Here is a 14,762-nt window from a genome sequence, read left to right as displayed (position 1 = left end):
ATGGAGTTCCTGGCTTCTGGGTGGCCCAGCCCTGTCTGTTGCGGACCTTTTGAGGAGTGAGCCAGTGGGTGGAAGCACTTGCAACTTCTCTGTCTCTGTCTCTCCCCCTCCCTCCTTCTCTGTAACTTTTCCTGTCAAATAAATAAAATATATCTTACTTAAAAACAAAAAAGGAAGAAGTGGTAAGTTGTAGCAAGAAGCCTGATGGGAGGTTTCTGCAACTGCTAACGTTTTCATAGGGGAGTGTGTTTTTGCTGTAGTCATTTCCATAGGGATTGATGCCATCCTGCATTCTGCCTGCCTAGCACCTTAATTCAGAAGAATGCTGGGGATTTTAAAGACGTCTCTCCTTGTCTTTAAAAAACTCGTAGTAGAATGATAATTTTTAGATCATTGAAGTGCAGTCCTTGCTTTGGTCAGTGGAAGCTGATGTTTATGTATGAGAGAGATATGAGATTTACCCTAAGTGTCACTGTTTTAACAGTAAGAGAAACTGTGCTGTTGTTTCATAATAATTCTACAATTTGGTTTTATCATCGTGATTGCTATGTCTTTATGCTGGTATTTTCAGTTTAGAGAAATGTTTTAGCTGCTTTTATAAAAACTGAAATTCCTTGAGCATTATTTTGTCAGCTAGTATATATAATTCCTTTATCTTTGTCTTTCTAGGATGGGAGCTAAAAATGCCTGTGTTAGAGGCGCTACATAAATCTTGGGGACTCTGGGAACAGCCTTCATTGATATATTGAGATATAAAAGTCACTGTAGAAGATACTTGGATAGTGCCAAAGGAACAATACCCCTTTTCAAAGTATTATTGCTTGTAGTGGGTCCATTAAACCTATAACTGCAGGGGGAAGAGTTAGGGGAAGAATTATTCATATGTATGAACTTGTAGCTCTCACCCTTTGGGGAGTCAGTCAAATATAGTGAACTTTGTGACACTCTTAGTAACAAGCACACTTAGCATCCAAATCATTGTTTCCAAATCACTGTTTCCAAATACCATTCTCCACTTTAACCAGGGCTTCTTGGAGAAATGACTGATGATGAGAAATGAGCCTCAGCATCTCATGGTGCCTAAAATAAGAAAGTGATCAAGAAACCTAAAGAAGTAGGTATGTCAGAAGGATAGCAAAAAAATTCCTAATGACCAAAGCTGAAACAGAGCCACAAAATAAATAATAAATTATAACCCCCAAAATAAATGCTTGAGTCTCTGCTGATATAAATAAGGAAGCTGGAACAAGGAATGGAGTTGAAACTCAGGGCACTCCCATAGGGAATGCGAGTGTTCTGAGCAGTGCTTTAACTGCTGTGCTATATGCTCACCGCAGAGATGAAACTTTAAAGTGAAACAGTATTTGCATAACCTCAAGATATTCCCCCCTAAACTGTTTACTAATTATTATGATGGTTTTAACATGTATCTCAAATTCTTTGATATTCCATATATGAGGGACCTTAATTCTCCTTCCCTTGAGTGTGGGCTTGACTTACTAACTCATTTCAAGGAAGAGAATAATAAGAGAGAAACAGTAACTTTATAGTGGAGAAACCAAGCAGACCATGGAGTAATGAAGTCATGTTGATGTCTGAGACCTCTGATGTGATGAGAACTCTGTGAGATTTGTTCTGAAAACCCATGACCTCAGTTTCATCTTCAGAAACATCTGACAAACTCAGACTGAGGGATATTCCACAAATACCTGACGTGTCAAATTCATAGAAGATGAGGAAAGAGTGGGAAACTCTCAAAGATTGAGAGAAGACTAAAGTGTCATGTCGCCAAATGCAATGAATATGGCGGGTGGGTTGAATCCTGGAACCAAAAAGAAGGACAAACAAACAAAACTGTTTTTAAAAAATTTTTGAGCATTCATGTACTGTTGTAGGCTCAGGACATAATATCAAATAGAGCAAAACCTCTTCTGTCCTGTAGCTTCCATTCTGATTGGGAGAGATAACAGTAGACACGTGTGCATTACATCAGATTGAAGATGAATGAAGCTTAGTAAAAGGATAAAGGATGGGAGTCAGGAGGGGAATGTACTATTTTATAAATCCGTTCATATAGCCGGGCAGTAAGTGAAAATGTTTGTTGTAAGGTGACATGAAGATGTCTGAATGAAGTAAGGAAGTAAGGGGCTGATATCTGAGGGGACAGCAGCCCTAGCAAAGAGAGAACAAATGCAGACACCCCAGGGGGAGAACACCCTTCATGTGGTCACGTAAGAGCCAGATATGAGTGGAGCCAGCAAATAAAGTGGTTGGGGCCAGTGTTGGGCGAAACAGGTAAAGCTGCCTGCAATGCTGGCATCCCTTATGGGCCAGTGTTCAAGTCCCAGATGCTCCACTTCCAGTCCAGCTCCCTGCTAATGGCCTGGGAAAAGCAGTGGAAGACGGCTTAAGTACTGGGGTCCCTGCCATCCATGTGGAAGACCTGGATGAAGCTTCTGGATCATGGCTTTGGCTTGGCCCAGACTGGGTTGTTGCGACCATCTGGGGAGTAAGCTAGCAGATGGAAGATCTCTCACTCTGTTTTTCTTTCTGTTTCTGTAGCTCTGACTTTCAAGTAAATAAATAAATCTTTGGAAAGTGGTTGGATTTGTTACGGGACAAATGAGGACCAGATCCATTGGCATTGTAGGCCAAAGAGGATTTGGGGGTTTTAATTTAAGGTTGAGCAGAGTGGTGATATAATCTGATTTGTGTGTTTAGGTGGAGAATGGACTATAAAGAGGGGTAGGCAGGGTTGTATCAGGGATGTCTTAGAAAGCTGTTAGAATTGTTCAGGCAAAAAATGTTGCCTTGGACTAAGGTTATAGTGGAAGTAGTGGGGAGTATGATTCTAGAACTATTTTCTAAATAGAGCTGACAGCATTTGTTGGTTGATTGGATATGGTATGTGAGAGTCATGGATAATTGCTAGGTTTTTGGCCTAACCCTTAAGAAGAAAGACTTGGCATTTTTCAAGATGAATACTGGAGCTCATGTTCCAAGTAGAAATGAAGTGTTTGTTTTTGGACATGGTATACTTGAGATACCTGCTTGACATCTACATAAGATGTTGACCAAGTAGTTAAGATTATTTTGGAGTTTAGGGGACAGTTGAAGACTAGAGATGGAAATTCATGATTCACCAGTATATAGATAGTTTTTTTTTTTTTTTAAGATTTAACATAACATGATATCCTGGAAAAGAGAGGTATAAAAAGGTCCATCAGAATTTAATTTGAGAGGGGTAGGTCTTGTGGCACAACAAGTTGTCCAACTGCTTGGGACCCTGGCATCCCCTATTAGAGTGTTGGTTCAAATCCTGGCTACTCTGCTCCCAATCCAGCTCTCTGTTAATGTGCCTGAGAAGCAGCAGATTATGCCTTAAGTACTGGAGTGCCTGCCACCCATATGAGAGACTCAGGGGGAGTTTCTGACACAGTCATGGTTGGGGACACTTGGGGAGTGAACTGGCAAATGGAAGATCTATCCCTCTTCCTCTCCCCTGGTCTCCCTTTCTCTCTGTTAGCCGTTCAAATAAATAAATCTTTTTTTTTTTTTTTTTTTTTTTTTTTTTTTTTTTGGACAGGCAGAGTGGACAGTGAGAGAGACAGAGAGAAAGGTCTTCCTTTACCGTTGGTTCACCCTCCAATGGCCGCTGTGGCCGGCAGATCGCGCTGATCTGAAGCCAAGAGCCAGGTGCTTCTCCTGGTCTCCCATGTGGGTGCTGGGCCCAAGCACTTGGGCCATCCTCCACTGCACTCCCGGGCCACAGCAGAGAGCTGGACTGGAAGAGGGGCAACCAGGACGGAATCCGGCGCCCTGACCAGGACTAGAACCCGGTGTGCCGGCGCCGCAAGGTGGAGGATTAGCCTATTGAGCCATGGCGATGGCCTTTTTTTTTTTTTTTTTTTTTTAAGAGATCTAAGGGCACTCTGTAATTTTGGAAGTTGGTCAGTGAGGAGAGTTCAGTTGGAAGACTGGGGAAAAGAGAGCCAAATGAGGAGGTTCTGGAAGCCAGGTGAAGAAGGTGGTTTACAAAATAGATGATCATGCACTGTCAAATACTGCTGCTAAGTTAGCTAAGATGAGAACCAAGCAATGAATTCTAAATTTGCTGGCGCAGCTACCAGAAAATTTCTGGGAAGAAAAAAATTTCACTGGTATGATGGGCCTGAAAGACCCATTGGAATAGATCCTGGAGTGGGTCAGGCAGCAGTAGAAAATTGATTTCCCTGGTGAATTTTATCACCTAAGTGTTTGAGATTTTATTATAAAAAGGAACACAGAAATGGAACTACTAGTGAAGAAGACGTTATTAGCATTACTTTTGATCATAACTATATTTTAGGGGTGGGCATTTAACTTCTTGATTAAGATACTGGTTAAGATGTCTGTGTCCCGATCAGGAATTTATGCTTGCCTCTGACTCCTGATTCAAGCTTCCAGCCCACGTAGACCTTGGGAGGGAGCAGAGATGGCTCCAGTAATTGAGTTCCTGGTTCCTGACTCTTCAGCCTGGCCCAGTCCCAGCTGTTGCACACATTTTCTATTTCTGTAGGAGGTTCACTAATTAAAGATTGAGATTTGGAGTCAAATAGCCAGGATTTAAATCTGGCCCAATTTGATCATGCTTTTAAAGAGCATAATATTCAACTGTTTATTTTACTTTTCTGATACCTTTCTTTGGGTCTTGGAAGGAGATGCTCTAGTTTGGTTTTTGATCATTCAAACACTGGATGAACAATCTTCATAGTAACATTATGGTAGATTTCTCTTTAATACACTGTAAAATATATATTTTCCATTCCCTCTATTAATCCAGAAGAAAAGGTAATAATTTAGCTTAAAATTGAGAAGCAGTGGTTTTGCGGGAGCGTGTGTGTGTGTGTGTGTGAGAGAGAGAGAGTGTGTGTGTGTGGTGCTGGGTAGTGTGGGGAGATGGAGGAGGGTTTGACTTCATCCAACAGAAGGTGCTGGTTCAGCATTCACATAAAAGGGTGCTCTCATTTCCTACTGGCATGTTTTGGCTTCTCCTAGACTTAGTGAACGCTGAATATTCAGACTTGAAACATTTCATACTGGTTGTGGGTTGAGTTGGTTCATTAAATAGACAAGTTACTTATTGTTTTCAGCCAGGCTTTATTTTTATTGGTTGTTCAGAATAGAGTTAATATGTTTTTAGAGCTGCCAAAAATAAATTTAATAGGTGGTGTCCTGGGGCTACAACCAGGCTTGCTTGGGCTCTGATCAAACACTTCACCTTTGGCAGGCTCTTTAGTACTTGCTAAATTCTCATGGTTGGCTTGTTTACTTAAGTTCTTAGAAGTTCTAAATAATAAAAACTGGGTGGATTCATTTCAGCATTGCTTTTTGATTAGGGGTAGATATTTTTATATTTTATTTATTCCTAAATTTAGTTTTCAAAGATAATGATTCTGATCCAGTGAAATTAAATAAATTTTTGTTCGTACTTCTACCTGTAAATTAATAGCAAAGGCTGTGTAATTAAGTTAGTTTAGAGAAGGCCCAAATTCTACAGCCTGTGAAGCATGATAGATAACTGAATTATGTGGCTTTCATTTGCCTGTCTGTCTCCTCTGGGGCTGAGAGCTTCTCTGCTCATGAAGACTTAAACCAAGGGGAAATTTTTCAGGTCCCCTGGAATTAGTTTTTTGGGAAGGGTGAGGGAAATGTTTAGAAGTTACTTTTTTTTCACTAACAGATGAGGAAGCAGGGATCTGTCAGCTTTCTTTTTTGTGGTGGTAGATGCTTTGGGATACATGTTTGAAAGATTCTTTCCTCTTCTGTTTCAGAATCCGATAAGGAGGAGAAACCACAGCAAACTGTCATACCCAAGGAAGTGACGCCAGCCTTATGCTCTCTGATGAGCAGCTATGACAATCTGTCAGGGTCAGAGAGCGAGCCAGAAGGTAAGTCATGGCCTCGGTTTTACAGTGAGGTATGTTTTGGTGCTTTTTGCCTCTGGTATAGATTGTATGTTAATAGCATCCAGTATGTACCTTATTTGCTTGAACATTCAAATTCCTTTTTTGTTTGAAAATAATAAAAAGTAAAGTTATCATGACAAAAGAATGCTGGGGGAAATGTGTTGCTACTTCTGGGGAGAAAAAGGTAAAAGTAATTCAATATAATGAAAAAACAAGAAGGAGAACAGAAAATATACCGAGACTTGTAGAAAATTCCAAAAGAGCACAAAGAAAATTCAGTTCTTCTTCTGCTCTGAAGAACCCTTGTCATAATGAGTTTGTAGCACCTTTGTTAGGTGGCAAGAGGTCCTTTATGACAAAGGGGATGATTAAAATGTTTAAATGTATATAGGCCATGAGTCGTACTTTGGAAATTTATATTCATTAAATAAAAGATAAAAAATAAAAAAAGAAAAAAAATGTATATAGGGCATTGCTCTTTATAGATGTTTACCTAAATTACCTCATTTGGAAAACACAACAGCCCTGTTCTTGTGGTTACGTCTTGTGTGTTCTAAAGGTTGCAAGCAATGTAATCCTTTCAGGAGTCTTTCTGAGAAATCAGCAATTAAAGACAGAGTTACACAGAGAGGTAGAGACAAAGAGAGAGGTGTTCCATCCGCTAGTTCACTCCCCAGATAGCCGCAATGGCTGGAGCTGAGCCAATCCAAAGCCAGGAGCCAGGAGCTTCTTCCAGGTCTCCCACGTGGGTGCAGGGGTCCAAACACTTGGGCCATCTTCTACTGCTTTCCCAGGCCATAGCAGAGAGCTGGATCGGAAGAGGAGCAGCTGGGACTAGAACCGGCACCCAAATGGGATGCCAGCAACTACAGGCTAGGGCATTAACCCACTGTGCCACAGTGCCGGCCCCAAGTATGGCAATTTTTAATCCAAGATTTTTTTTAAGGATTTATTTATTTATCTAAGAGAGTTATGGACAGGGGAAGACAGGGTGAGAGGTCCTCCATCCACTGGTTCTCTCCCCAGACGACCACAATGGCTAGAGCTAGGCCAGGCCATAGCAGGAGTGAAGAGCTCTAGCTTTCTATTCTGTGCGTCTAGCTCAGGAGATGTGTCAATGTAGGAACTGCTCAGGGGATTAAAAATGCGAGTCTTAAAGTGTATAAAATGAAGAGAAGGTGTGAATGTGATTGGATGAAGGTGGTGGCACTTTTAAAGGTGACTGTGCAGCTGGAGGACGTTGAATAAGGAAGAGTTTGGCTTTAATTTGAAAGGTAATGTTTATGCCTATCTGTAACATGGGAATTTTCCCCTTTTTAAACAGGCTGTGGCTTACTCTGGTAGCTTATTAGAAACTCCTTGAATTTTGAAATCTAAAGTGTTTTGGCTTTATCAGGGTATTATTTAACAACTAGTTGCCTCATTTCTCTCTCTCTCTCTTTTTTTTTTTTTAGATTTTAAGAAAAACAGTATTTATTTCTTACTCATGTTTCTAATACCCTGATATGAAGATGGAGTTATTCTTTAAACATAGATTACATTTCCCACTTATTGGTTCTGTTTACAATAGCTGATAACAAAACTATTAACAGATTACTGAATTCCATAAAAACAAGGTGGACTAATGCTTTCTTCTCCTTTTCTTTCTGAAGATGAAACATTTAATACTTTTATATTCATGTCTTTATTTTGAGACTGTCACCATTTTCAATAGCAAGGAAGAATGGAAACTAGAAAAGGTCTTTGAGGCCTCACACCTTCATTCTCAGAACTGTGAGCACCTTTGGGAAATCTGGATTTAGTTCCTGGATCCCCACTTTGGCCTCCTGGCCATTTCAGGCATTTGAGGCATAAATCAGTAGATGGTAATATCTAGAAGGTTGCTTATTTAAATGGATTCTAAATGAAGAGAGGTAGTCTTCTGTATTATGTATTTATTTGAAAGGCAGAGAGACAGAGATGTTCAACCACTGGTTGACTCCCCAAATACCTGCAACAACCAGGGCTGTGCCAGGCCAAAGCTAGGAGCTCGAAATTCAGTCCGGGTCCCCCATGCGTGTGGCAGGGACCCAAGTGCTTGAGCTATCCCTTGCTGCTTCTAGGGTGCACATTAGCAGGAAGCTGGCACTGGGAGCAGAGTTGGTACTCAAACCAGACAGTTACAGATTTAATTATCTCAACAAGCTTATGAAGTAGGTGCCATTGTTTTATCTCCATGTTACAGAAGAGGAAATTTAGGCAGAGATGAGTAGCTTCCCCCAAAGTCACATAGCCCACAAGTCATGGAACTAGGACTTGAACTTAACAGTCTGCCCACAGAGTCAGGGTTTCTAATATTTCCCTATATGTTCATTCAGTCTTATGTAATACTTGAGTGTGGAGGGTTTTGAGGGATATTGTTAGACTCTTCTACTCTTAAAAATAGCAATTTGGAAGTAGTAGTGGTGAAGATTCCTGTCTTTTATTTTATTTTATATTTGACAGGCAGAGTGGACAGTGAGAGAGAGAGACAGAGAGAAAGGTCTTCCTTTGCCGTTGGTTCACTCTCCAATGGCCGCCGTGGCCGGTGCATTGTGCTGATCCGAAGCCAGGAGCCAGGTGCTTCTCCTGGTCTCCCATGCGGGTGCAGGGCCCAAGCACTTGGGCCATCCTCCACTGCACTCCCGGGCCACAGCAGAGAGCTGGTCTGGAAGAGGGGCAACCGGGACAGAATCCGGTGCCCCGACCAGAACTAGAACCCGGTGTGCTGGCACCGCAAGGCGGAGGATTAGCCTAGTGAGCTGCGGCACCGGCCAGATTCCTGTCTTAACACTTAGAATTTTCAACTGTCTTAATTATAGTTTTTCTCTATTTATATGGCGAAATAAAGTGATTGAAATGTCAAACCAACCTATATTCCTGGAATACAATCTGCTTGGTATGGTCTATTATCTTTTTTTTTTTTTAATTATGTTTTGTTTAATTGAAAGGCAGAGTGATGGGGTAGAGACAGGAAGGGAAGGGAAGAGGGAGGCCAGCCTAAACCAAGAACCAGAAACTCTGTCTGGGTCTCCCATGTGAATGACAGGTACTTAAGCCATCACCTGCTGCCTCCCAAGATGCATATTAGCAGGAAGGTGGGTCGAAGTGGAGGCTCCACCCCAGGCTCCAGGAGTCCCAAGCTGTGGCTAAACTGCTGTGCCACAACAGTTAACATTATAATGCATTGCTGGACTTGATTTGGCAAATTTTTTTTAATATTTATTTTATTTATTTGAAAAACAGAGTTACAGAGAGAGGTAGAGACAGAGAGAGGTCTTCCATCCACTGTTTCATTCCCCACATGGCTGGAGCTGGGCCATTCTGAAGCCAGGAGCCAGGAGCACTTGGGCCATCCTCCACTGCTTTCCCAGGTCATAGCAGAAAGCTGAGTCTAAGAAGAGCAGCCAGGACTCGAACCTGCACCCATATGGGATGCTGGTGCTGCAGGCCAGGGTTTTAACGTGCTGTGCCTCAGCACTGGCCCCTAATTTGGCAATATTTTATTAAGGATTTTTGCATTTGTGTTGTGAGGGATACTAGTCTGTATTTTTCTTTATAGTGGATTTGGTGTCTGTCTGGATCTGTTTCCTCCTCTTCTTGGTTAAGTGTTTTCCCTCAGCATCTCCTCTTGTTGATAAAATTCAGTAGTGAAGCCATCGGAACTTGGCATTTTCTTTTTGGGAAGGCTTTAAATTATGAATTAAATTTTCTTGACAGACACAAGACTACTCAGATTGCCCATTTCTCCTTGAGTAAGTTTTGATCATGTGCTTTTCCAAAGAATTTGTCATTTTTACCTAAATTGTTGAATTTATTGGTGTGAATAATTGGTCATAATATTCCTTGTGATAGGTATAGAATCTATAGTGATGTCTTCTCTTTTGTTTCTCATATTAATTGATATTTCTTTGTTTATTGATTAGTCTTGCTAGCAATTAATTTTATTAATCTTTTCAAGGAACCAACTTCTGGCTTTGCTTATTAAATTCTATTTGTCATTGCTTTTTATTATTTTTCTCTTTCCCTCTTATTACATTGAAAGCTTAGATAATTAATTTTAGGCTTCTTGTCATTTATTAATTTTTTTTCCTTTTTTTCATCTTTTCATCACTTCTAATTAAGCAGTCAAAGCTCTAAATTTGCCCTCTGCACTGCTTTAGCTGCATCTCACAAATCCGACACATTATGTTTTCATTTTTATTTATTGTGAAATATGTCCTAATTTCTCTTGTGCTTTGTTCTCTAACATGGATCACTGTGAAGATGTAGGAAAAGAACAAATGTAATTTTTCTTTATATGTGTATTAGCAATCAACACAGAACACTTCTCTTACCAAATGTATGGTGGTTGCCCCCCCCCCCCCAAACAGGCTACCAGTTCTGCAGCACATGTAACTGAATTTCCCCTTACTCAAGTCCAGTCCAACACTGTATACAATGTTAGATTCCAGAGGTTGAGGGCTCATCTCCAAGGCTGGCATCCCTCCCACCCTCATTCAGAAGAAATTGCAAGTCTCAGGTTGTTTTACTTTTGTGCTGACTGGATGGCTATAATTGGGGTTCCCTTTGATTTTGGTTAATTTGTTGGAGCAGTTCACAAAACTCAGAGCAGCATTCGCATGTATTCCTGGTTTATTGTAAAGGATATTGCAAAAGATTCTGCTGGGGCCGGTGCCGCGGCTCACTAGGCTAATCCTCCGCCTGCGGCGCCGGCACCCCTGGTTCTAATCCCGGTCGGGGTGCTGGATTCTGTCCCGGTTGCTCCTCTTCCAGTCCAGCTCTCTGCTGTGGCCCGGGAGTGCAGTGGAGGATGGCCCAAGTCCTTGGGCCCTGCACCCCATGGGAGACCAGGAGAAGCACCTGGCTCCTGCCTTTGGATAGGCACAGTGCCGGCCGCAGCGGCCGTTTGGGGGGTGAACCAACGGAAGGAAGACCTTTCTCTCTCTCTCTCTCTCTCTCTCACTCTCACTGTCTAACTCTGCCTGTCAAAAAAAAAAAAAAAAAAAAGATTCTGCTGAACAGGAGGAGATGAAGCGATAGGAGGATGGTGCCCTGAGCTTCCATGCCCTCTTGGGCTGTACTGCCCTTTAGCAACCTCTGCATACTTAGCTGTCTGGAAACTCTCTGAACTCTGTCCTTTTGAGTTTTTATGCAGACTCTGTGACGTAAGTGTGATTGAATCACTGACTGGTGCTGTCCAGCTTCTCTCCTCTCCCCAGAGGTTGGGGAGTTGGGCTGAAAGTGACTAGCCCCCAGCCTGAAGCTCCTAGGTGATTCTAGCCTACGAAAGACAAGGTATCACTTTGAAGATTCCAAGGATTTTAGGAGTTACATGCCAGGAAACAGGAGGAAGACCCAATATATATTTCTAAATTTCTAGCTCCTTTTAATGATTCTCCTATGATCAGAGAACTCCGTACACTTTCAGTTTTTCATGTCTATTGAGACTTGTTTTATGGCCCAACATAAGATACATGTTTATATGAACTTGATAGGAATATGTTTTGGGCCAAGTGTTCTTTGACTATTTGAGTTGTTAGTGATGTTCAGATCTTCTATATAACCCTCATTTTCTAATTGTTCTTCAGTTACCAACAGTGGAGTGTTAAGTCTCCAACCCTTTCAGGTCTATTAGTTTGGCTGTTTATATCCTGCAAATCTGTTATTAAGCATTATTGTTTTTGTGTTTTCGATGAGTTGACCTCTTTAAGATTATGATATCTATGCTAGCGTCTTTGTATTTGTGTCCCTCTTTATCCCTGGTGTGATACTCCTTGTTCTGAAGTGTTTTTTTGTTTTGTTTTGTTTTGTTTTGTTTTTATATTGATGTACCCAATCCAGCTTGATTGTGATTGATGTGTCATAGTATCTTCTATCCTTTTACTTTTAACCTGTGACTTTATACAGGCAGCCCTCTCTGCACGGTTCCTTGGTAACTGAGATTTAATCTCCGTTCAAGCTGTGTAAAGGACTACTTGCATTTAAATCAAGATAGACATTATACAGTTGGGTCTTATTTTTTTTTCCAGTCTTAACGTCCCTGCCTTTTTAGTGGGGTATTTAGAACACTTACACACATACTGTACTTATTTTATGGCTTGTTTCATTTGTCTTAGCTATTTTCGTTCTATTTTTCTTGTCCTACTTATCTTTTGGATTAATTCTGTTTGGGGGACAGTGCAAATATTGATTTATTAATTATACCTCTTATTTTTTAGGAGTTTATCTAGAGTACAGTATGTAACTTTTACCTTATCACAGTGTGCTTTCAAATAATATCTACTTTATGTGTAATTTTAAGAATTTTACAGCAGTGTGCTTTCTTCTTCCTTCCTTTGTGCTATTGTTACAGATTTTATCTCCTGAGATATTACAAGTCACAAGAAATAATACAAATATTATTTTTGCTTTAAATAGTCAACTATCTTTTCATTGTTTTTCATATGAGAAAAAAATGTCTTTGGTGTTTATCCACACATTTACTGTTTCCGGCATTTGTCATTCCTTTGTATAGATCCAAGTTTCCATCTGGTATTATTTCCTTCACAGGGAGCATGTTCTGTAGCTCTTTGTGGTAATCTCCATTCTTGGCAGTTAGAGCTCCCTATTTGAAAAATATTGGTATACACTGTCAATGCCTTGCAAAATCTCTCATGGTTTTAAGTAATTAAGTAGCCAGTAGCTACTTAATTAAGTAACTAGTGAGAGATTGTTATGGCTGTTTTGATTATTTTAAAAAATTCTACCTTTTTTTAGATTTGTTTTTTATTTATGTGTTTTTTATCATGCTTAGAAACTCCAATCAAGACTGAAGCAGACATTCTGGCAGAAAACCAGTTTCTTCCTAGCACTACTCCTGAGAATCCAAGGCAAGATGTTAAAGCAACTGTTACAAATTTCTCAGAAGCCAAGTGTGAGAACCAAAAGAAAAGTTTTAAAAAGACAAACCCTCAGAGGAAAAAAAATTATCCTAACTATCAGACATTATTTGAACCAAGAACACACCATCCATATCTCCTGGAAATGGTAAGGGATTTTTCTTTACACTGCAGGCAACATAGAGCCACTGGGGTTTTCTTGGTGTGCATGTGTTTTCAGGTTAGCTGAGACATATGGTCCTTGAAGACTTGTCTATTTATCTTAATTCTGAGGCTGCATTTGGCATATAGCTGGTGTTCGGTAAATGTGGAAAAATTTCAATTTTCAAAGCTGCTTAAAATCTAGGTTTGAATGGTTATTAAGGAAATATGTATTGAGATTTATTGATATTTTTAAAGTTTTCTTTAATAGCATATCTAGATTCAATGGTAGGCTAAAAGAAAGAAAAGATTTTAATACAAATTTCTATTAAACCACAAGATAGTGGGAACTAAAGAGCTAAAGTTTCTTGACAATGCCCACTTCTTGTCTTTAGAGATTGGCTTCATTGTTTTCTCTTTCTATACCTTTATTTACTTTTCTTTTGCATATTTTAATTTATTCTCAGCATTATGTGCTTTAAAAATCTAATATTGTTCTTTAAAAAAATTCGTAAAGAGGAAGCAGTGCATCTTTTGATTTTAAGAAATGGACATGAAACCGTTGAAAGATCAACTTTCATGACTAAGAGTAATAGAAACATTCTATGTATTCCACATTTTTTGGAGTTAACAAGCTATTGATATTCTGTAAAAAGACTATTTAAGTTCATTTTTGGCAAATCACATGTCACTCCTTGGTTATGTACTTACTCTGAATACCAGGGAGTTTTAGCTTTCTTTCAATTATAGTAAGCACAAAAATGAGAAGCTATGAAAAACAGGGAATGTTGGGGTTTTTACTGTGGTTTCATTGTTATCATTTTTAAAAATATCTACTTACCAGTTTCTAGACTAGAGATTTTAGTTTGAGGGAGTAGATCCTCTTTGCCATATTTTTAGATTAAAGAATCACAGGTTTTTGAGCCTGTTGTCTTGTCCTTTGCTAGAAGCTTCTAGCAGAGACCCTAAGTGTGAACATGTATTCTGTGTAACAAGCTACATAATCTTGGTATGAGAAAATATTCTCAGAAAATAATTGCTTAATATGATTCACATTTCTTATTCTTGTGTGTTCCTTCTATGGGAAGACATACCTGATATTTTAGACTGTGTTTCCCACATATGTTTTGTTTGTCAGCTAATCTTAATTTTTTTTTTAAGCTTCTCGCTCCAGACATTCGGCATGAAAGAAATGTGATTTTGCAGTGTGTTCGGTACATCATCAAAAAAGACTTTTTTGGACTTGATACTAATTCTGAAAAAACTCAAGATGTATGATGCCTCTACACACATAACTGAAGCATGTAAAATAGTACCAGCCCCAAGTCAGTGGCAGCAAACCAAAACCCCCTTTTCTCCCAAAACTGGATTAATTAAATTGTAAGCCTCACAGGAGATTACATTGGATCTTCAAGTCTTTCCTTTGAGTCCTTGCAAATAAATACATCACTGATTTTTTAAAAACTGTGTACTCTGTGTTGTTCAGATTGTATATAATATTTAGTGGGAGAATTTTCCTTTTTAGTTGTATTGCTCTCAGGTAAGGAAGATTGCTGGTAGACTAGTTAAGAATTGAAGTAACTGGTTTAGTGTTAAAGAAGAAAGCTTTTAAAATATTCAGTATAGCTAAGCACAGTTAGAGAAATACAGCTTTTTTTTTTTTTAAGCTGTATTTATTTATTTGAAAAGGGAAGCGACACATAGTCTCTCTCTTCCATCTCTTGGTTCACTCCCCAAATACCTGCAACAGCCAGGGTTGGGCCAGGCTAAAGCC

At 39.7% G+C, this 14,762-nt stretch overlaps 1 protein-coding gene across 2 annotated transcripts in view; it reads left to right on the top strand.

Annotated features, from left to right (window-relative positions):
• The window catches only part of NUFIP1 (nuclear FMR1 interacting protein 1), a 43,249-nt gene extending 28,797 nt beyond the window's left edge, over positions 1-14,452 (top strand). For both annotated transcript variants that reach the window (XR_016213246.1, XM_089304116.1), the window contains 3 exons: positions 5,814-5,930; positions 12,763-12,995; positions 14,150-14,452. Coding sequence is in view for 1 of the 2 variants with exons in the window: in XM_089304116.1 (XP_089160242.1) it covers positions 5,814-5,930; positions 12,763-12,995; positions 14,150-14,266 (467 nt within the window). In the remaining variant the exon portion in view is untranslated. The remainder of the gene's footprint in view (positions 1-5,813; positions 5,931-12,762; positions 12,996-14,149) is intronic.
• The last annotated feature ends 310 nt before the right edge of the window (positions 14,453-14,762 follow it).

This window comes from Oryctolagus cuniculus, chromosome 9 (assembly GCF_051225735.1).
Source record: "Oryctolagus cuniculus isolate XC-2025 breed Fujian yellow rabbit chromosome 9, ASM5122573v1, whole genome shotgun sequence".
In the NCBI taxonomy this organism is placed as follows: Eukaryota; Metazoa; Chordata; class Mammalia; order Lagomorpha; family Leporidae; genus Oryctolagus; species Oryctolagus cuniculus.
This window is presented reverse-complemented; position numbering and strand designations above follow the sequence as displayed.